The 23,494-nt window shown below is 47.1% G+C and overlaps 1 protein-coding gene across 1 annotated transcript in view; it reads right to left on the bottom strand.

Annotated features, from left to right (window-relative positions):
• Nucleotides 1-3,376: 3,376 nt before the first annotated feature.
• The window catches only part of ALOX5AP (arachidonate 5-lipoxygenase activating protein), a 30,944-nt gene continuing 10,826 nt past the window's right edge, over nt 3,377-23,494 (bottom strand). The window contains exons 2-5 of the mRNA XM_049867707.1: nt 21,586-21,685; nt 13,162-13,232; nt 9,258-9,339; nt 3,377-3,850 (exon numbers count right to left, since the gene is read on the bottom strand). Of these exons, the coding sequence (XP_049723664.1) occupies nt 3,688-3,850; nt 9,258-9,339; nt 13,162-13,232; nt 21,586-21,685 (416 nt within the window). The 3' untranslated portion in view covers nt 3,377-3,687. The remainder of the gene's footprint in view (nt 3,851-9,257; nt 9,340-13,161; nt 13,233-21,585; nt 21,686-23,494) is intronic.

Here is a 23,494-nt window from a genome sequence, read left to right as displayed (position 1 = left end):
TGCAGATGTTAACTAAGACCCCAAACCAGTTGACTTTAAGTTAATCCAAACAGAGCTTGCCCTGGGTGGGCCTGACCTAATCAGGCAAGACCTTTAGAAGAGGCTCTAGAGGTCAGAGATGAAAAAAGCAGCAAAGATACTCTCATGTTGGCATTACAGAAGCAAAATGCCATGTTATACAAAAGGCCACGTGTCAAAGAATGGAAGGCAGCCTCTAGAAGCTGGGGGCCTAAGTCCTACAATCTCAAAGAACTGAATTCTGCAACCACCAGTGAGCTTGGAAGAGAACCCTGAGTCCCAGAGAGATTCCAACTCTGGCTGATACCTTGATTGCAACCTTGTGAGACTGTGAGCAGGGGACCTGGCTAAGTTGTGAGGACTTCGACCCATGGAAACTGTGAGATGGTGGATGTGTGTCATTTTAATCCACTAAGTATGTGGGAATTTGTCATGCAGCAATAGAAAATTAATACAGTAAGATAATAAGAATAGCTAACTTTTATTGAGCACTTACTATGTGCTAAACATTTGCAATGTCTTTATCTCATTATTCCTCACAACAACTTCATAAGTTTGGCACTATTAAAAAACCAGTTGCCTTCAAGTCGGCTCCTACTCAAGGCTTGAATCATGGCGACTCCACGTATGTTAACCGTTTGCACCACCCAGGGACGCCTTTGGCACTATTACCATCTCTACTTAACACAAACAAAAACTGAGGCAGGGCAAGGTAAACGACAGACCTGAGGATGTGATGGTGTAGGGATTCAACCCCATGGCCCAAACTCTGAAGACAGAGAGTTTGACAATGCTGCCTCCAGTTACAGGGTGCTGTCATTGGGTGTCGTTGAGCCTATTCAGATGCACAGTGGCCCCATGTGACCCAGTAGAACTTCCCCATAGGGTTTCCTTGGTTGTAATCTTTACAGGAGCAAACTGCCAGGTCTTTCTTTTGTGGAGCTGATGGATGGGTTTGAACTGCCTACCTTTTGGTTAACAGCAGGGCACTTACGCATTGCGTCACCAGGGCTCCTTTCAATTAGAGGAGGGGCCCTTTATTTAGGAGTTCTGCACCTCAGCCCCTCTTCTTCATAATGTGAAGAATACCATCTCCTCCTCTTGCTCCCCCAGTGCCATCAGGTGGGCACACTCACCTAGGCCACAGTTAGCAGAGCCTCTGATGGCCCATCATCTCCTCTCCCTGTCTTTGGAGGTCCCATGGTTCAGACAGCCCGTCTCTGGGAGCTAAGGTATCCCCAGGCTCCACTGTGCAGGTTCGGGCTTAGCCCAGCCACTAGGGTGACCACCTCACCTTGGTTTGCCCGGTCTGTCCCAGTTATATAACTTAAAGGCCCAAATCGCAAGAAACTTCTCACCCCAGGCAAACCAGGATGGTTGACCACCCCTCCACCCTGCAACCAAGACCAAGCATGAGGAAGGCCTTGAGGCCACTTCTACGCAACTGGTCCTGATTTTGCCTATCACCAAAGGGAAAGAAACGCTGAGCGATGGGTATTCAAGCCCTGCTCTACATAGTGAGCTAAGAGCAGAAACATGTGTACTGAACCCAATTGCTCCAAGAAGCTCCTGGTAGAATCGGTTTGACAATGGAAGCCCAGGACTGGCCTCAACTGGACCATTAGATAGTCCTTGGAAACCATGCTTATTGGAGAGATTTACTTGCCTTGAGCATCTACCATGGCATATTGATGCCAGCCTCACACCAGACCTGACACCACATTTCCATCAGCTCTGGTGCCCCAAGCAGACAACTCTGAGGAAACCTAGAAGGGGTATGGCCACCTGGCTCCGCCTCATCCTTTCCGAGATTGTGATCATGGCAATACTCATCTGGGGAGTAAATGGGACCCATCTAGCTTAGTTACCTAGTACTTCTGTAACACAAATACCACAAGTAGATGGCTTTAAAGAACAGCAATTTATTGTCTCACAGTTCTGGAGGCTGAAAGTCCAAATCAGGGTCTCCCTGTGTCAATTCCTTCCTTGTCTGTAGCCCTGGGTGATCCTTGGCCCCTTGGTTTTCCTTGGCCTGTAGGTGATCCTCACAAGGCATCTATATCTTCCCCTGTATGTATCTCTGTCTCTAATCTGGTCTTTTTATAATTCAGAAGTGATTAGATTCAGAACCCACTCTACTTGAGTATGATCTAATTAACTTAACAAAGAAAGCCCTATTTCCTAACAGGATCACATCCACAGGGACAAGGGCCAGGAACTCAACACATATTTTTTTTGGGGGGGTCACCATTCAATCCTTGACACCATCTATTGCTGATCACTTCAGTTGATAGAGCTCAGGCCTAATGAGTTTTGACTTCCACAATTGTTGTTGTTGGACACCATCAAGTCCATTCCAACTCATAGTGACCCCATGTGACAGAGTAGGTCTACCTCATAGGGTTTCCTAGGCTGTAATCTTTACGGGGAAACCCTGGCGGTGTAGTGGTTAAGTGCTACAGCTGCTAACCAAAAGGTCGGCACCAGGCACACCTTGGAAACTCTATGGGGGCAGTTCTACTCTGTTCTATAGGGTCGCTGTGAGTCAGAATCAACTTGATAGCAATTTTTTTTTTAATTATTATGGAAATAGATCACCAGCTTCCACGGTAACAGCTGGTTTTTCTCTGTTGGATGGACTCTCAACTACCCCAACCATCTTCCAAACTGTGCCTTTGGTGGCAAGGGGAACCAGATAAGGCAGTGTGGTTGGATCACTACAAACACTTCCACAATATAGGGAAAGGGCTCAACACACGTATTTATTAAATAATACCAGCCAGCGATTCATTAACTCATTCATTCATTTAGTCACTTGTTCAGCCAATATTTGGGGGCACCTAACCTGGACCTGGCATTCTCCTAAACTCTGACAGTCAGTTACAGCACATTTTATACTGTGTGTTAAGTGCTGGGTACAGTGTTAGCCCGTGAAGACACCAACCCAGTCTGGGACAGGGTGTGCGGGGGGCGGGGGTCATGATCCAGAAAAACTTCCTTCTTAGGGGGCAGTGAGTATATGTTAATGGGGGAGGAACAATTCAGAAAAGGAGGGTGAGGATGGTTGCACAACTCAAATAATGTAATCAACGTCACTCAAGTGTACAGAGAGAAACTGTCGAATTGGTATATGTTCTGCTGTGGATATTCTCAACTGCAACAACAATAAAATAAAATACTTTTAAAAAAGAAAAGCTTCCTTAAGGAAGCCTGTTTTTCTGTAAAAAGGATAATGTACTTTTTATTACCAACCTTTAGGTTAAGGAAAACAAACGTCATTCAGCTGTAGAAACAGACCCACACATACACACACACAATATATACACACAGGAAAAAAAGAAAAAATCAACCACTAGCCTGAAACGTATCTCTACGTTTTATTTTAAGAAATAAAATCTGGTCACAAAACATCTTCAGAGAGCAGGAGAAGTCAGGGAACGTACAGGATGGATTCCAATAACAAATCAGGTGCTGCTGCCACTTTCAAGGGGTGGGGCTAACATGGAACGATTTTCTTCCAGGAAAAGCAAGGTTACATCAAGCTGTGAAGCCCAGATGGCCATTAGATTTACAGCTACCTAAAGAGGAGCCGAATCCTTTAAAGGGCTGAGTTATGAGGACTTCCGGGTATTGATTAGATGAGAGCAGCAACCCTGCATCAGCCGAGCGTTAGGGAATGAGAAGCAGAGGGGAGACGGTGGTGGTTATGGTTTTTATGTAGTGTTCAAAGTCACTTCCGAAACAGAGGATGAGGTAATAGTTGAGTATACCAGCCAGGGACATGAGGAACAGAAACAGGATGATGCGTTTCCCGAATATGTAACCAGGCGTGCTGGAAAAGAAGGCAAGAGAAACTGTACAGGCGGCACAAATGACACCAGTTTAACAAAACAAGCTCTGTGTTTGCGAGGCCTGGGGTTTAAATTACGGCTCCTTTTATTCCAGAATGCTCCATTTACTTCACTTGAAGGATGGCAGTGTCTGAGTTATTATTAGTCCTTGAACAGATTTCAAAACCAAGCCCAGAGAGCCTAGACCTCAAAACCCATAACGGTTTGGGCTCTGTTGTCCTGGCTTCTCTGAGTCTCCTGATTTCCTTCGTAACTCCAGCCCCTGAACGGTGTGCAGGGGGCAGTCCGCACAGGGGCGGGTTCTTTTGGTCAGCAGGCATTCCGACTGGAAATTAGGAACACAACTGGCTCATTAAGACCCTTTCTAGGGCAGCCTCTGTCAAGGAGAGCCTGAATTGCCAGTCCCAGCATCTGCCCTGGTGGCACAAATGAGTAAGTACTTGGCTGGTAACCTAAAGATCGGTGGTTTGAACCCACCAGCAGCTTCAAGAGAGAAAGACCTGGCAATCTGCTCCAGTAGCGATTACAGCCTAGAAAACCCTATAGGACAGTTCTACTCTGTCACACAGGGTCACTACGAGACTTGATGGCACCTAGCAGCAGCAAATCCTTCTGTGGTATAAGCGAGTCCCAGAGTAGTGCAAACGGTTAAATGCTTGCCTACTACTATGGGTCCAATTGTGTACCCCCAAAATATGTGTTTTAAATCCTAACCTCTATGCCTGTGGTATAAACCCATTTGGGAATGGGTTATCTTTGTTATGTTAATGAACAGGGTTAGGGTAGGGAGTGTCTTGAGTCAATCTTTTACAAAATATAAAAGGAGCAGATTAAGGAGGCAGAGACATGGAAGATAGAGCCCAAGCCACCTGGAGATCTCCAAGGAACCAGGAAGCAGAAGCTGAAGAGACAAAGACTTCCTCCAGAGCCAGCAGTGACAGCAAGCCTTCCCTTAGAGTCGGCACTGTGAATTCAGACTTCTAGCCTCCTAAACTGTGAGAAAATATATTTCTGTCCATTAAAGCCACCCAGGTGTAATATTTCTGCTATAGCCGCACTAGATAACTAAGGGAATCCTGGTGACGCAGTGGTTAAGTGCTCGGCTGCTAACCAAAAGGTCAGCAGTTTGAATCCACTAGCTGCTCTTTGGAAACCCTATGGGACAGTTCTACCCTGTCCTATAGGGCTGCTATGAGTCGGAGTCCACTCAACAGAAAAGGGTTTTAGGTAACTAAGATGGCTACTGACCAAAAGGTTTGAATCCGCCCAGAGGCACTTCGGAAGAAAGGCCTGGTGATCTTCTGAAAGGTCACAGCCATTGCGAACCCTGTGGAGCACAGCTCTACTCTGACACACGTGAGGTCGCCATTAGTCAGAATCGACTCGTCGACAACTGGTTTCATATTTTTTGTTTTCATGTAATAAGTGACAGTTTAAATGAGCCCATAAAGCTGGTGATTCTAAAAGGTGCTACAGTGTCTGAGGATTGCATCTATTCTCCTGATGCTGCCTGGGAATAACTCATTCACATTCATGAGAACTGGGCACACATCAATGGGAGACTGTTGTTGGGTGCCGTTGAGTTGAGTCTGACTCATGGCGACCCCAGGTGACAAAGCAGGACTGCCCTGTAGGGTTTCCTAGGCTGTAATCATTATGGAAGCAGGCACCAAGTCTTTCTCCCAGAGCGGCTGGTGGATTCGAACTGCCAACCTTTCATTTAGCAGCCTTGCGCATAACATTGCACCGTCAGGGCTCCCAATGGGAGACTAGACCCTTACATTTGTGAGTGGAGAGACTTTCTAGCACATTCATATCCCTCTTGGAAAGGCTCTAAATCCTAAGCTGTTTAGGCACATGTCAGGTGTGGTCGGGCGACATGTCCCAGTGACCTGTGACCACCTACTTGCACGCACAGGCAGTCTGACCCCCTCCCTCCCTCTCTGCAGAATCCTTCTCTAGCTGTCCTAGTTGGGTCCACCTGCTTGGCACTAACATTTTTGGAAAGTCCAGCCAAGAGATTCATTAAGGTTGTTAGCAGAACCTCAGCTGAGGGTATCCTGGGGCAATCAGGGCTGCTCAAGGAGAATGCCAGGCTCAGCCAAACAGGTGACCGAGTGCGGCTGAGTCCTGTTCCTGGCTGTAATCACAGAGAGCAGAATTTAGCATTCACAGGCTTAAGGTTAGAAATGTTAACAAAGGCATAACTAAGATGGCAGACAGGGCGCGTGCCCTGGGCGCCACTTGAGGAGGGGCACTAATGAGCAGTTTCTATTGGCCACCGCAGTTTCTATCGCCAGCCGTGAGAGATCATTCAGCGATTTAGAACTAATTCCATAGGTGTTGTTTTCGATAGGTAGACCCCTGATGTGTTCTACTAGAAAGGGGCCCCAAAGGTTCATAATATAACTCCTGATTTTACTCCAGCAACCTCTTTGTCCCTGCCTCAATGGTGCAAATGGTTAACGTACTCAGCTGCTATCCAAGAGATTGCAGGTTTGAGTCCACCCAGAGGCGCCTCAGAAGAAAGGCCTGGCAAGCTACTTCCGGAAAATCAGTCCTTGAAACCCTACGGAGCACGGTCCTACTCTGACACACAGGGGTCTCCATGAGCTGGAGTCGACTTATCAGCAACAGGTCCAGTCTCCTCAGGGAGCTTGTCAGAAATGCAGATTCTCAGGTCCCACAGCAGAGGGACTGACCCAGAATCTGCATTTTGATAAGCTTCCCACGTGCTTCACGGGCACGTTTATTTATGTCTGAGAAGCTCCGCTAGCCGACCCGTCACCTGCTCCTCAGCCCAGCTTTGTTCTCCTCGCCTTGGTTTCCTGTTGACAGTAATTCTCATGAAGTGATCCATTCCAACTCTTTATTGGGAGAAACACGGTCCCCAAAGGGCGTCACCTGCTAGTGCTGATAAGGAAAATGAAGAGAAAGTAAAGAAGTCCAAGGAAGGGTTTTTTTTTTTTTTTTTTAAGCCAGAGATACATTAAGTTGTGGAAAGTCAAATACTGAGGGTGCTCAGCTTGAGCACGTGTGCTCGTTACAGAAACACAAAGCGATTTGTGAAGCTGTCTCAGAACGTGCTGGAGATAAAACTGTAGTGGAAAATGAAATGGTGGTGCCTCCTGACAGGCTCATGGAGTTGTTGAATTTGCGTGTTGTCGATATTTTTTTTTTTTTGTCGTTAGGCGCCATCAGGTCGATCCTGACTCATTGCTAGTACATGTCTGGTATATAACAATTTTTTATTGGTGACGACTGCTTGGAGGTCTATGTTAAGAAGGATTCTGAGGCCAGATATGGTCTCAGCAGCAACTAGCGCCATGGTTCATTAATAACGCCTGCTGTGGGTGCAGGAGCACGAAGGAGGGTCTGGAGCCAACACAGAGACTGGGTTAGTGGGCTGGTGGGGTTGTCTTAATACCGTCTAACGAGGGAGGACAGAGAGAGAGCTAAGAGGTCCAATCATTTACATTTAAACGAAGCCCAGAGAAATCTAAAGCTTTTAAGATTTCTTCTAAGTCTATATCCTATTTTTTATTTTGGCCACCGCTGTTCATTCATCCCCTAGTAATGATTAGTAGTGACGCCTTTAAAATTGAAAGGAAATAATGGTAACTTGAGCCCTGGTGGCACAATGGTTAAGTGCTTGGCTGCTAAGCCAAAGGCTGGTGATTCTAACTTGCCCCGTGGCTCTGTGGGAAAAAGACCTGGCAATCTGCTTCTGTAAAGATTACAGCCTAGGAAACCCTGTGGGCAGTTCTACTCTGTCACATGGGGTCACCAGGAGTCAGAATCGACTCGATGGCACCCACCACCAACAACAACATGGATAAGCAGACAAATTTCTTTCATGCTCCTCAGATTGTCTTAGAATTACAGCCACTTTGGGATCTCAGGCCAGGGGTGACAGATGAAAAGAAGAAGAGTGACTGGGCCTAATTCCTGGGACTTTGGGGCAGGAAGACAGGGCTGCCTAAGGACCAGCCCAAGACATGATTGCATTAATGGACTCCGCTTAACAGCAGGTAATCACCTGGGGAAAGGCATAGTAGAGTTTTTCCAGGTAAAAGAGAATAAAGAATATCATTTGGGGCAGTGCTAATAAGGATAAAGAGATAATGGGATTGTGATTTGAGAGAATAAATAAGCATGCCACTAGAGAGGAGTGAAGGAAGAGATGAGAAGGAGAAAAGAATTGCTTGTAAGAACATTCTCTTCCTGGCTCCAGTCCAGCTCACCATCTAACAGCACTTGAGTCATTTAGCTTTGTCTGCTCCCAGGTTCCCCATATATAGTGCTCTCACCTTCCAACCTCCGGGGACGTCACTGTCTTTGTCACTGGGAAAGGATGCTATCTAACTGGAGAGCCCATTAACCACTAGAGAAGGTGCTATTGTGAAGGACAGAGGGGGCGAGAAAATAGACAAGAAAAATGGCAGGGAAAGCTGGGTCAGCATATGGAGCTGTAGCCCTTCCAGCCTGTCTGGAAATGTTAGGAATTCTCGTTTCTAAGGAACGGGTGGCATACAGTAACTCGAGCATTTCTTCTCTAAGTAGAATTTCTCTTACTAGGAGCCAGATTTCCCAATCTAGGTGTTATGGGAGTCTGATTGCTTTTCTGGGGCTTTCTGTCTGCTACCGTCTATAAACAATACCACAGTGACTCTATTCACACAGTCTCTGTCCATTGCATCTTTCTCAACCTTCTTTCCACAGGTCCCCGGAAGATCTGTTACTCAAGAGAACTTACCGCAAGGTGCAAACTTCAATTCTCATTTCTCTGGACAAACAATGACATGTTTCACTCACAGGAGGCCTTGGGAAGCCAGACACAAGAAGTCATTCAAGCCCCAGACTAGGAAGAGTGGGAGGAGAGGGTGTGGGGTTGCAAAGAATGTGCCCGGAGACGTTAAAGCATCCTTTGTGCATCCAACTCTCACTGGGGGCATTTTTTTTTAATGGAAAAACTACTCAAGTGCCCTAGCTATATTTTGAAGGCCCTCAAAGTTCAGAGAGAGAAGGATGGGGGATTCTGGTCAGCACCCCATCCCCATGATCCTGTTGTTCCTGTTAGGTGCCGTTGAGTTACTTCCGACTCATAGCAACCCTACAGGCCAGAGTAGAACTGCCCCATGTGGTTTTCTAGACTGTAATCTTTATGCAAGCAGATCACCAGGTCTTTTTCTCATGGAGATGCTGGGTGGGTTTGAACTGCCAACTTTCTGGTTAACAGCTGAGCACTTCGCTGTTGACCATCAGAGCCCCTGAAGAGTGATCCTATGGAGCCTTAAATGCTACTCAGGATATTGTTTTGAATTATCACTCCTCCTGCCAGAAAGGCGTCAATCACCTCGTGGTTCTTAAGCAGTCTTGGTGGCCTACCTCTGCGTTCTCTCTCCTAGGTAGCCAACGAAGTACTTCTGTCTCACAAACAAGTACATCAGTCCGGCAAAGGCGGCAGGAACTGAGAGGAGAAATGAAAACACCTGTGTTAGTTTAGGAGCTGCCAAAACATGCTAAGTTGACACAGTAAGTCATTATGCAATTAACATGGATCATGAAATCTAGCATAGGCCACAGGCCCTGATGGTCAGGGTGGATGTTCAATTCAGAAAAATAGCTAGGGCTGGAAAAAAGCTGTTGTCGTTGTTGTTAGGTGCTGTCATGTCAGTTATGACCTCACAGTGACCGTGTAGAACAGAGTGGAACCGCCCCATAGAGTTTCCTAGGCTGTTATCTTTACGGGAGCAGATCACCGGGTCTTTCTCCCCTGGAGCCACTGAGTGGGTTCGAACCACCAGCTTTTCAGTTAGCAGCTGAATTCTTAACCACTGCACCACCAGGGCTCCTGGAAAAAACTTAGGAATGTTAATAATAATAATGTTGCTATTATTAATAATAGTATTATCTGGTGCAGGCAGGACTTGAACCCTCAACCCAGTTCAGACTAGTTCTCTCAAAGGCACACCTTCACCCCTGGGCCTCTAGACAGGGCAATGATGAACTCGCTTTGAGTTTCAACTGTTGAGAAAAAGTCTCTCGGGAAGGAGGTTCCCTTCGTATTTTAGCCTTTTGGACAAAAGCTACAAGCAGTACCCAGATAACCCTACAGAGTCATGAATGTTTGGAGCTAGGAATTAGAAGACCTGGGTTTGGGGCTGGTCATTTAATTTGTTTTGTGTCTGGACAACGGGCTTATAACAGTGTTCCTACTTAGGAAGGAGTCCCTGGGTGGCACAAGTGGTTATGTACTTGGCTACTGACCAAAAAGTTGGTGGTTTGAATCCACATAGAGGTGTCTGAGAAGAAAGGCCTGGCATCTTCTCCTGAAAGGTCTTATGGGACAGTCCTAATCTGAAACACATGAAGTCACCATAAATTTGAATTGACTTGATGGCAACTGGTTTGTTTTTTTGGTTACCTACTAAGGAATTTATGGCAACCCCATGTGTTACAGAGTAGAACTGCTCCATAGGGTTTTCTTGGCTGTAATCTTAACAGGAAGGAGCTGTGTGGAGCAGTAGTTATGTGATCAGCTGCTGACCAAATGATTGGCTAACCGAAAGATTGGGAGAAAGATGTGGCAGTTTGCTTCTGTAAAGATTTATAGCCTTAGAAACTGTATATGACAGTTCTACTCTGCCCTATTGGATTGCTACAACTCAGGATTGACTCGATGACAATGGGTTTGGTTTTGGTTTTTGGAATCTTAACGGAAGCAGATTGTCAGGATTTTTCTTCTGTGGTACCACTGGATGGGTTCAAACCACCAACCTTTAGGTTAGCAGTCAAACACTAACCATTTGCACCTCCTAGGTCACCTTGAGTTGGAATCGACAGAGACTAATAAGAATACTTAGGAATTATCGTGGGGGTGAAACAGGGCCATGGTTATAAAAGCATTTTGCAAACTTCCAAGCATTATTCAAATACTAAATGAACTGATGTTGACCACGCACTGCTAATGTGTCAGAAACTGCCCCAGCCACTTTTGAGTACTTGACTCTCCAACCTTCACAGCCACCTAGTAGGGAGTACATTACTGTCACTATTTGACAGGAGAGGAGATTTAGGCCCAATGAAGTCAGTTTGCCAAGGGCCACCTAACAGACCAAAGGATCCATGAGGACAACTGTCTTTTCCTTGCCAGAGTCTCTGTGGTGGGCAGAGTGCCTGGCACATAATTGGCATTCAAGAAATATTTGTCTAATGAATGAACAAAAGTAGGTGGTCAGAGAAAGAGCTGGAATTTGAACCCAGGTCTGTCTGATTTCAAAACTTCGCCGGCACCATCAGTACTAACATTCATTGAGCTTCCATTGTTAGGCTGAACCACAGGAAAGTGCTCTTTTTGTAACAGTCAGACACTGGCAGTTTTATATGGTTCAATCTGGCAGATGCCAAGGCCTGAGTTAGAGGCACACTACCTCACTTGATTGCCATGGAAACACTATTAGGTAGATTGTTGTTACTGTTGTTTTCAGTTGCCATCGAGTCAATTTCGACTCATAGCTACCCCATGTGACAGAGTAGAACTGCCCCATCGGGTTCCCTTGGCTGAAATCTTTACGGGAGCGGATCATCAGGTCTTTTTTGCGAAGAGCCACTGGGTGGGTTTGAGCCATCAACCTTACAGTTAGCGGCCAAGCACTTAACCATTTCACCACCATGGCACCTTTAGAGCAAGTCTAGATTCATTTATATCAAGTATCATCTAAGAGATAAAAGGAATTGTAACTCCTAGTACAAGTGCAGTTTGACTTGATTTTTCAAGTAATGCCGGATGTGTTTCTTATTTAACTCAGGGTACAAGATGGAAAATAAATGGTGAGCTTACTGACAGTCTTATGTAGTGCAGAATGGGGCCACATGGGGTCCCTTAAGTGGACTCTACCGCCTGTCTCTGGCCTCTGTTCTCTATCACTGTGCCTTATTCTGTTTCTTCATGGTGCTTCTCACCATTGGCATTAATTTATCAGGTTATTTGCTTTCCTGTGGTCCATCTCACCAGCTGGCTGTGTGCTTCACCACCACGTCTGTGTTGTATACCATTGTCTATCCAGGAACAGGGCTTGGCACATAGTAGGTATTCAATGTATAATTTATTATAGAAGTAAATAAGGTATATTCATTTCTAAGGAGCCCTGGTGGTGCAACGGTTAAGCACTCAACTGCTAAACAAAAGGTTGGCAGTCTGAACCAACCCAGCGGCTCTGTGGGAGAAAGACCTAGCAGTCTTCTCCTGTAAAACTCTACGGGGCAGTTCTACTCAGTCATATGGGGTTGCTGTGAGTCAGAATGTACTCAAAGCACGCAACAGCAACAACAATATTCATTTCTATAATATAGTATAGCATTTTCTTATATTATAATAGTATAGTGTATATGAAAAATGATACTTGTGAAAAATCCAGCATTTAGAGCCTCAAGTACTGGAGGCTGGCTCCTCCTTGCTGTTATTCGCTAGCTGAGTAACCTTAAAGAAGTCACTTTATCTCCTTGAACCCAAGTTTCCTCAAAGGTAATAGGGGAAAGAATATCCCCTTTCCTACTTTATCGGGTGGGAGGAGATGATGAGTATTGAATAGTTCCCCGATGACTGGCTGTGTCTCCCATGTGCTCTCCCAGGCCATCAGCAGCAACGGGCAGAGACCACAGTGTGGAACCCATGAGGCGGCCCCAACACACCATCAGACATGGTCCCCGTGGTGGCCAAATCTTTCAGGTGCTCAGTCTCAAGAGGGGACCAAAAGAAACGATTCTGATTTCCATTTCATTTTACATCAATTCCAGAGTTGACCTCTTCTCCCTGCTTGCTGAGGTCAACTCTGCAGGCTGCCGCTAACGTGGGAGGCTGGGGACCTGGAACCCAGGCCATGGCCTGCAGATGCACACCGGGAAGAGGGCCACCACTTTGGACACTTATTAGCAACAAAACCAAGTGACAGTGGCCCCAGAGGAGAACACTCAGGTGCTGTCATTTATAATGCTCTTGGATCTGAGCTCACACTGCTTAAACATTCTGAGTCACATTTAGCCTGGAGCCACCCTTGTCAGTGCTGGGCTCTCAAGCAGGCACTGGGGAGCAGGCATCAGCGATTCCTTGCACACATCCCCTGCACACGCACCAGCACGCCTGCAACACGGCCTCCCGGGGGGCCTCACCTCTCCCGGCTGCTTGGATTGAGTTGGGGGTCAGGCCAAGTCTTTCAAACAAAAAGCCTGTCCTCTGACCCGTCGCAAGAAGCACGTTACAAAAGAAGAGACAGACAGAATCCTGAATTACCTTGGCTGCACAGTAGCCCCGCACACCACAGCATGGCAAGGAAAGTGGGGTACGCATCCATGCAGTTTTGGCTGGAGAATAAATACATAAGGAGAGAAAAAGAAATAAGAAAACTCGTTATGGCAGCGTGCTCAGAAAATGACTGGCAGCCCCAATGAAGCATTGCCACCATAATATGCAGGGCACAGACCCCATTCATAACTCCACTTCCATTTGCCCAAGAAGACGTGGCAGCCAGCCACCACCTCGGCAACACACTCATGTAAAGTGAACACATGTTCCACCTCCATGTACTCTGTTCCCACTGTGCCACCTGTCGGGAACTCTGTGTCTCGCCGTATCCTCCTTGACAGGGTGCCTGCTCCTGGCTGTGCCAATATGCTTCTTAGAGCTGAAAAGTGAACGACGCAGACAAGAGAGCTGTGGTGGCTGTCGGGGTGGAGGGGTCAGGGGAGAAGAGCCTGACCAAGGAAGTGGTTCAGTGGTAGAAGGCTTACCTTCCATGAGAGGCCCAGGTTTGATTCCCGGCCAACACATCTCATGTGCAGCCACCAGCCCTCTGTCAGTGGACACTTGCCTGTTGCTGTGATGCCAGACAGGTTTCAGAGGTGCTTCCAGACTAAGACGGACCAGGAAGAAAGGCCCGGCCATCTACTTTCCCAAAAATCAGCCAGTGAAAACCCTATGGATCACAGCTGTCCGATCTGCAACCAGTCATAGGGATGGTACAGGACCAGGCAACGTTTGGAAGAGGATTGGCATAGTGGTGCTTATGAGGGTGCCTCTTGGGAGGAGGCACGGCCAGCAAACACCCAGAAAGCGCACGTTATTTGCGTAAATATGCAGTAAATCGCCAGGCCTTTCTTCCGAGGTGCCTCTGGGTAGACTCAAACCTCCAGCCTTTCAGTTAGTAGGGAGCATGTTAAGTGTTTGCACCACTCAGGGACTTCTCAAGTAATTTCGTCTACATGGTACAAAAGAAAAGTCTTTGCTTGTCCAAATGGTTTGACATTGGATCAATCATTTACTCATTCCTGCCTATTATATCAAGTCACTTTGGTCCTTGGTAGTTGATCTGTCTGGCGTTGAATGAAACCCTCCCAACTGGAAGAGAATAGACTCCTTCTTGGGATTTCCCGAATATGCTCCAGAGCCCAGGCTCCTTCCAAAGCTCCATCCACACCCCCTCCTGGACAGAGGGCCGCTGCGGGCTGAATTCTCGTCGCTTGTCACCAGTGACACCACATCTGCTTGCAGTGGAGTCTAATGGACGCTCACGTGGTCTTTAAAGTCACACTGTCTGGTCCAGCGTCCAGTCTGCCACTTACTGGCAGACTGTGGGTGGATTTTCTAACCTCACTAAGTCTTGATTTTCTCAACTGTAAGAGGTGAAAGGACACATTTGTAATTACTTCCCTAGGTTGCTGTAAGAATAAAATGAGATAAAGCAGTGCCTAGCTCACCATAAGCATTCAATGTTGTTGCTGGGTGCTGTCGAGTCAATTTCTACTCTCAGAGACCCCGTGTGACAGAGTAGAACTGCCCCATAGGGTTTTCTAGGCTGTACTCTTTACCAGAGCGGATTGCCAGGTCTTGCTCCCTTGGGGCTGCTGGGCGAATTTGAACCACTAACCTTTTGGTTAGCAGCTGAGCACTTAACCATTTGCGCCACCAGGGCCCCTTAAGTACTCAATAAAGGGTGGCTATTAGTGCTCCTTGGAAACTCTATGGGGCAGTTCTACTCTGTCCTACAGGGTCGCTACGAGTCAGAATCAACTCGACGGCACTGGGTTTGGTTTTTTTTTTTTTTTTTTTTTGGTATTAGTGCTCCAATGGAAACCCTGGTGGCGTAGTAGTTAAGTGCTACAGCTGCTAACCAAAAGGTCGGCAGTTCAAATCCACCAGGTGCTCCTTGGAAACTATGGGGCAGTTCTACCCTGTCCTACAGGGTTGCTATGAGTCAGAATCGACTCGACGGCAACGGGTTTGGTTTTTTTGGGTTATTAGTGCCCCAAAGTCTCCTTCTTATACCCCCCATGGGAATGTCTTTCCTATTGACAAGTTACTGTTATTCTGGATTTTCTTTTGAGGAATGTCTTAGACTGTTTTTTTCTGCAAGACAGAGCTGACAAACCCATCTTGACTCTCATTTCTTGAAGTCTCAACTGAGCTGCTTATAGATCTTGCAACAATCTACTGGGCTGTGCTCAATACGATGCACTGCACGATTGATGTTTTTTATGGAGGAAAGGACTTGTTTCTATTTTCCCTTTCATCCTTCTCTACCTCTGGGAATAAAACACAGAAACACTTAACATTTTGTCCATTCGTTTGGATTAATCTAAGTAAATGTCACTAATTACATTATTAAGAGTGTTTGGATCAATGCAGAACTATTGCCTCCAAATAATTTGACAACTTCATGCTCCTTGGAAGTTGGTCAAGAGCTGAGAGGTGGAGCAGAGAAGCTACATTAGGGTGGCATTTCCCAAAATGTATTTTCTGAAACACTAGATCTTTGATGGAGTCCCTGAATGGTGCGAATGGCTAATGCAGTCAGCTGCTAACTGGAAGGTCGGAGGTTCTAGTCCACCCAGAGGCGCCTCAGAAGAAAGGCCAGAAATCAGCCATTGAAAACCTTAGGGAGCCCAGTTCTGCTCTGACTCACGTGGGGTCGCCATGAGTTGGAATTCACTCCATGGCAACTGGTCTTGGCTGGTTAAATCCTTGATACGGTCTGCAAAAAAGGGATGGGGAGCTCTATAGTTAAACAAGGCCTCCCCCTCTTGGAGAATGAAGAACCACAGTGCACCTTTGTATGTTGAAGGTCCTCAAAAGTCTTGCTGGAAAGAACTTGTTTTTCCTTGTGACAACTGTGAACAGCCCCTGAATTGTATTCTATGGAACATTTCTTGAGAAATTATGCATCTTCAGAGCTCTATCTCCTCTTTGCCACCAGCACTTAACTGCCCTCACAGGGAGGAATCTTAGATTAATTATTGTTGTTGGGTGCCATCGAGTCGATTCCGACTCACAGTGATCCCATGTGACAGCGTAGAACTGCCCCACAGGGTTGTCTTGGCTGTGATCTTTACAGGAGCTGATCACCAGGTGTTTTCTTTCTTGGAGCCACTGGGTGGGTTCCAACTGCCAACATTTTGGTTAGCAACCGAGCGCTTAACCGTTGCACCACCAGGGCTCCTCTTAGATCGGTTAACTGGGATTTTTCTCCAAAACCCCAATTTTAACCAAGGTCACTCTAGCAGGGCTCATCAGCTGGGAAAGGGCATTGAATTATGTCTTACACATGGGAACATCCAAGTCAAGGTCAGGATTCCTTTTACCTACCAACCCCTGACTCAGCTCCAGCCCTGGTGTGAGATGGGTAGGGGGCAGATCCAAGTCTGAGCTCATGCGCCACACCCAGCTGGGATGTCTGTGAACCATCTGCCCAGAATTTTGATCTCTCTCTCATCAGTCAAGAATCAGATTTCATGCTGAAACATGTGCCTCAAGGTTTTCAATCCGCCGGTATCTTTTTTTTTTTCATGCAATTCTTCCTGTAGCGCCACAGTCTCTAAACAGTTATGATTTCACACCCCATCAGTGGAAAGTTTTTGATCATGCAACCCTATGACAGGTTGGTTGTTGTTAGGTGTCATCAAGTCAACTTAGGAGCCCTGGTGGCACAGTGGTTAGGCGCTTGACTGCCGACCTAAAGTTTGGTGGTTCGAACCCACCAGCCACTCTGCAGGGGACCGATGTGGCAGTCTGTTTCTGTAAAGATCACAGCTTTGAAACCCCTAAGGGATGCTTCTACTCTGTCCTATAGGGTCGCTATGAGTCCAAATGGACTCGACAGCAGTGAGTTTGATTTGTTTTTTTGGTAATCTTTCTAGAAGCAGATCAGCAGGTCTTTCTCCATTAGAATGGCTGAGTTCAAACTAGCAATCTTTCAATTAACAGCTAGGTTATGACAGGTATATTTATATATAAATGATATACTTGTACTATTATTAATAGGCCACCCAGGTGGTGCAAACAGTTAAGTGCTCAGCTATCATCCGAAAGGCTGGCAGTTCAGGTCCACCCAGAGGCACCTCAGAAAGAAGGCCTGGCAATCTAATTCTGAAAAGTCACAGCCATTGAAACCTCTGTGGAGCTCCCTTCTGCTGTGACACACACAGGGTGATCACGAGTCAGAACTGGCTTGACAGCAACTGCTTTTCGGATTACCATCAATACTGAAAATGAGGAAGTCTTCATTTCTTATGTTTTAGATGGCCAGATGAGATGCACGTTCTGATCTTTTCTTCCTGCGCCCCGTGATCATCTTGCACCCCTCCGTTGGTGCTTTTGGAGGCCCCTGGAGAAGCTATTGCTGTGTATTATATTTGAGACAGAAGGTCAAATACGGAACCACCTCCCTGGTAGCTCTCTGGCAGAGACAAAAAGGCTGGTGCCTTTGACTTTGGCCCACAGACAGGAGCAGCTGCTGTGATCCACAGCCGCTCTTCACAGCCCACCACCGACACACACGGGGCCAGGGAAGAAGCGGTCTTTGTCACCGGAGAACCACAGCAATTTCTGGGCAACCTTTATCTTACAGAAAACTCTCCTTCCCCCTCCCTTATTTCCTGTGGCTCAGCAACACTCTCCCTTCCCTCGTTCTTCTCTTGTCCCTCTCATGGGGGTCAAGTGGCAGCAAAGACATGTCTGTCTCCATAGGTGGGCAGCAGTGCCAACACCGTACAGGACCCCAGGCAGCAAGGGCTGCCCTGCCACTCTCCTCTTGCTCCTCTGGACCTGAGGACCATGCTGAGGGTAGAACTCCCAAGCACCCTCCAGCACAATGCAGCGCACCCCTGCCAAATGGCACTTCTGCAATTCAGAGGCTGCCAACAGCAGCCAGGGTGAGGACAGCGGCTCCTTAGAAACAGAGCTTGTTCGTTTGACCACCTTCTTCAAACCAAAAAACCAAACCCATCACCACTCAGTCAATTCCGACTCACAGCAACCCTGTAGAACAGAGTAGAAATGCCCCATAGGGTTTCGGAGGCTGTAATCTTTGTGGGAGCAGATCGCCAGGTCTTTTTCCTGAGGAGTCACTGGTGGGTTTGAACCTCCAGCCTTTCTGTTAGCAGCCGAGTGCTTAACCACTGCACCACCACCAGGGCTCCTGTTTCTTCTTCATTGCTGGCCAAATGGACACTTCTTTTTTTGATGAAAATATACACAACAGAACATACACCTATTACAATTTTCACATGACACTTGTTATCTTTCCCATTGCGTCACCATTCTCCCTGTCTCTGACCACATTGTTTTATCACCAATCACTAGGACTCCCTCCCCTTAAAGTTCTCATCTGCATTTCAGAGTTTCCGTTGTCCTTTCAACCTCATACAGAATTTTTCAATAGGGCTTAATGCTCAAGGCAGGCATTCTTAATTTTTTGAGCGATGTTGTTTAGTTTAAAGATGACTTCATGGGATAGGCTCAAGGTTTAAAAATTGTTGCCAGACAGTAGATTCAGGGGTCCCTCCTGACTCAATGTGTCCAGTAAATCTGGTTTCCAACACAAATTTTAAGTTATGCTCCACAATTTTTCTCCTTTTGATCAAGATCCCACTATTGGGTCCTTGATCAAAACATTCAGTAATGGTAGCTGGGCACCATCTATGTCTTCTGGTTTCAGGGCAAGGGAGGTATGGATGCTTAACATCTACTGTGAGGTACAATGAAGTGGAAGACTCCCTTGCTAATCCTCTCCAAAATGGATGAGCCAAGGAGCTCAAAATGGATACATTATAACCAGTGCAGTGATCTGGGCTGAAAGAAGCTTCTCTTTCTGGACTGCTGGGAAAGTTCTAATGTTTTCTTTGGATTCAGGTTTCAGAGAGGTTTGACCTTGCCCCTGATCAAAGACACCTTCTTGGTACCTCTTGACCATGGATATGTCTGAGTTGAGCTCTCCCTGTGACCCCCGCAAATGGCGCTAAAATGTTGATGGCAACCTACGTATTTTCTCTATTGTTGTTGTAGTTAGCTGCCATTGAGTCAGCCCTCGACTCTTGGCAACCCCAAGAACAACGGAACTAAATGCTGACCAGTCTTGCACCATCCCCATGATCCGTTGCAGGTCAGACCATTGTGAACTATAGGGTTTTCACTGGCTGATTTGCAGAAGTAGACAGCCAGGCTTTTCTTCCTAGTCTGTTTTAGTCTGAAAGCTCTGCTGAAACCTGTCCAGCATCACGGCAATACGCAGACAGATGGATGCTGGTTGTGCGTGAGGTGCGTTGGCCAGGAATCTGACCTGAGCCTCTTGCATGGAAGGCAAGAACGCTACCACTGAACTAGCACCGCCCTCTATATTTTCCCTACCCTCCTTTAAATGGCTCTAAACTTTCCAAAACCAAGTCTTTAAACTCCTTTAAATCAATTCTGAGGATGAATACACTGAAGACCCAGATGCTGAAATAGAAATCTCCCTGTGAGGAGCTGGGCAAACGATTTCCTTGAGCTCAGACTGCTGGAATTGCCCTGGACGAGAGTGCTTGGGCAGAGCAGGGGAACCAGGGCAGGGAGTTGGGATGGAGAGAGAAGGAAGCAAAGATCTGCGGAGGGGGATCTCGAGGGCGACCTGGGTGGGACTGCGAGTGCTCAGGAGCAGCCTAAAGCACAGAACCTGAGAAGACAAAGGGCCCAGGTAGGGTGAGGGGGCCTGGAAGTCAGCTAGGGACAACCCGACAAGTATGCCCATGGGTTGTTTGGACGGTCAGCGAGGGAGAAAAGGGGCCCGTGATGGAAAGCGGCAGCCGAGGTGACTCCGCTCCATCTCTCCCTCACCTGCACCGCATTTGGAAAGTACACCGTCAGCTGCCATCGAGGTGACTCCAACTCATGGGACCCCACGTGTGTCAGAGCAGAACTGTGCTCCGTATGGTTTTAATGGCTGATTTTTCCAAAGTAGACCATTAGGCCTTTCTTCTGAAGTGCCTCTTTGTGGACTCAAACCCCAACCTTTCAGTCAGCAGCTGAGGGAGTTAACCATTTGCACTACCCGGGGACTCCCCCATGGTAATTGACCAGTTGCAATGGGGCGGACTCCAGCTCCTGGCAACCCCATATGTGTCAGGGTAGAACTAGGCTCCACAGAGTTTTCAATGAGTGATTTTTTTGGAAGTAGATTGCCAGGCCTTTCTTCTAAGGCACCTCTGAAGAAACTCGAACCTCCAACCTTTCAGTTGTCAGCCAAGCATGTTAACCATCTGTACTACCCAGGGATTCCCATTTAGAAAACAGCCGACACCCCGATAAGGTCAAGGACTGACAAGAAAGCATGTTGGTGGATGTGATGAGGGCCTGTCCAAACGAGACCCCTTGAAGTCAGTTTAATTCACAGGGAACCAACAGTGCCCCCTAAATTTGGGCCCTCTTTCCCAGTAGCTCCCCCAGAGCTGGCATTGGGCTCTCAGAGCCTTCCTTCAGTTTCAATTCCTGTCCCTGCATTTGCTTGGATTGTGCTTGTAATTCTAAACGTACTTTTTTTGGGTGGCCGTGACTGCCCCCTTTGTAAGGCTCTCTGCAGACACCAGAGCCGTCCCCAGGCTGGCAGTGAAAGCCAGCTTCTCCGTTACTGCACAGCCCAGGCTGTGGGGCTCTGGAAGTTTCCTTCCTAACCCGCATCTGGCCACAGCCGCAGAGAAGCCGGCAAACCAGCCAGCCTCTGGAACCCTCTATTTAAATACATTCTGCATAAACAAAATAGAGTGTGTGAATAACACCCTTTTGAATTTGCATCCCAAACAGCTGCCAGGTCCTTCACTGGGATGTTCAGATGTTTTCAAACAGCCTTGTTATTCAGGAGCAAAGGAAGAGAGAGCAAAAGGCGATTGCACAATTCCCTCCCCCCCCACTTGCTCTGTTCCTGTTCTTGTTGCCCAAGGAGACCTGGCGTTGTGAAAAGGGCTGACATCACCTTCAGGCTTCCACCAAGGGGAGAGTGAGGGGTGGGGAGCTGACAGCTGTGGCCTGCCTGTCCTGCCTGTCCTGCCTGTTGCTTCTGAAACCAGTGATGAGCAATGGCTGGTTTTCATGGTGGTATTTTTTTTTACCTTTAGACTAACCCCACAGGAAATTGGTCAACTCTCCTGACTACATCCCTGCCCCCATATCCCCACTTTCTCTGTTTTAACACAAGTACCTACTAAAATGATGAAGGTTGTCCACAAAGCCCTTCCAACTGAAGTTCCACCTTCCCTAGGAGCCTGTCGCTGGGCACTGGGAAGCCTGGCCCAGGAGACATGGTGCCTTGAGGGTGGTCATTACTCCTGGACAGAAGCTCCGAGCCTAGGCCCAGGCCCAGTCCTGCTGGCTTCCCCTACTCTGTTAGTCAGTAATGTCAGGGTTTGGACTCACTTGGCAGTGTAGACCCGCTCAAAGGCCAGTGTCCCCGTCCTTTGGAAGCTCCGCCCATTCTGGGTCTTGCTCTCATGTTCCACTTTGTGGGCAAAGAATCCTGTCAGAGAAGAAGATTCAGATTTGGTGTTTAACAGGCATGTCCAGGAGCCTGGGTTATTCTGTTGTTTTTACCAGAGTGTTGAATGTTTCCCTGGCTTTACCTCAGAACAGCAGTCAATGGCCTCTAACAAAATCACTCAGCAAGAAATTCACTCAGCAGCAGCTCTCCACTGCTCACTGTGTTGAGTGTTGGCGATACGTCAGCATGAACAATACACAGTCCACAGTGACCAGGATCTCACAGATTAAGGAAATAGACAAACAAGCAGAATGTACACTATGAGAGGAGGACAGGGCACTCCCGAGGGTCAAAGGAGGCAAGTTGAGTCAGTCTTTGAGCTACAGAAGGCTTCCTAGAGGAAGTGACAGCTAAGATAGAATCTGAAGAACAAATAAGAATTAGCCAAGGAAACAAAGGGAGACGGCAGGAGACAGCAAGGGTGATCATGCTGTTGAGAAACAGAGTTTTATTTCTCGTGGAATCCAAATTTCTGGGGCCCATGGAGGTGGGATGACCCACCCAAGCCATCATCTTGAAATGATCTCAAGGCTCTTTTGGACATTGAGCCCTGAGGAAACTGGTCTCCTAAAGTCACCTTTAAGTCAAACAATTGCCCTCAAGTCAATTCCGCCTCATAGTGACCCGATAGGACAGAGCAGAACTACCCCATAGGGTTTCCAAGGCTGTAGTCTTGTCTTTAGTCTTTACGGAAGCAGACTGCCACATCTTTCTCCCATGGAGCAGCTGGTGGGTTCCAACTGCTGACCTTTCCATTAGCAGCCCAGTGCTTTAAGCACTGCACCACCAGGGCTCCTAAGTCAAACAAGAGCCTTGTAAATAGCTTGGTGAGACCCTTTTTGTCTTAAGCATTGAACTCTTTTGAAGAATTCTCTAGGTATAGACAATTTGGAGAAGCAGGAGAGCTATGTTTTAGGGTAAATCAGTAATTATTATCATTGTTCTTCAAGACAATGCTGTATGAAATCCTTCCTGACCACAAATTGTTTTATCAGTTCTCTTCCAGCCCCATATCCAAGGCAATGTCCATAAGATGGGGCGTAAGAATCTTTGGGAGTTCTTTCCTCTCTGGAATGTTTTTGACTCCCTAATTGAAATACTAGCCCAATTTGCAAATTCTATATTAAATTAATTTCAATTAATTTCTATTATTGGCTTTATGTGAATTTTAACACCAGCTAAGTAGAATGGGAAAAGGAGCCCTGGTGACACAATGGTTAAGCACTCAGCTGTTAACCTTTCAGGTCAGCGGTTTGAACCCATCAGCCGCTCTGCAGGAGAAAGAGGTGGCATTCTGCTTCTGTAAAGAGTACAGCCTAGGAAACCCTGTGGAGCAGTTATACTCTGTCCTACAGGGTCACTATGAGTTGGAATTGACTCAACAGCAACAGGTGTGGTTTTTTCGGTTTGAGTGGAATGGCATATGCCAAGGTTCAGAGGCACGACCTGGCTGTGGTTCAGCATGTCCAGCTAATGAAGGAGGGATGGGGAGGACTGGAGGAGAGGGCCACCCAGGAGAGCTCCAGATGAGGCTTGAGAAACGGAGTTTTAATTCTCACGGAATCCAGATTTCTGGGTTCCATGGAAGTTGGGGCGATCTACCCAAGCAATCTCCCTGAGATGGTCTTTGGACCTTGAGCCTTTGAGAGCACTGGTTTCCTAAAGTCACCTTTGAGTCAAACAATGGTCCAGATAAAAGGGTAACCACCCGTTTGCTTTAGACCTTGTGCTCTTTGAAGAATTCTCTATGTGCAGCCATTTTCGAGAAACAGAGACTCCACGGGTCGG

Source organism: Elephas maximus, chromosome 23, assembly GCF_024166365.1.
Source record: "Elephas maximus indicus isolate mEleMax1 chromosome 23, mEleMax1 primary haplotype, whole genome shotgun sequence".
NCBI lineage: Eukaryota > Metazoa > Chordata > Mammalia > Proboscidea > Elephantidae > Elephas > Elephas maximus.
Note: the sequence above shows the minus strand (reverse complement) of the source record. Positions and strands in the feature narration are given on the sequence as shown.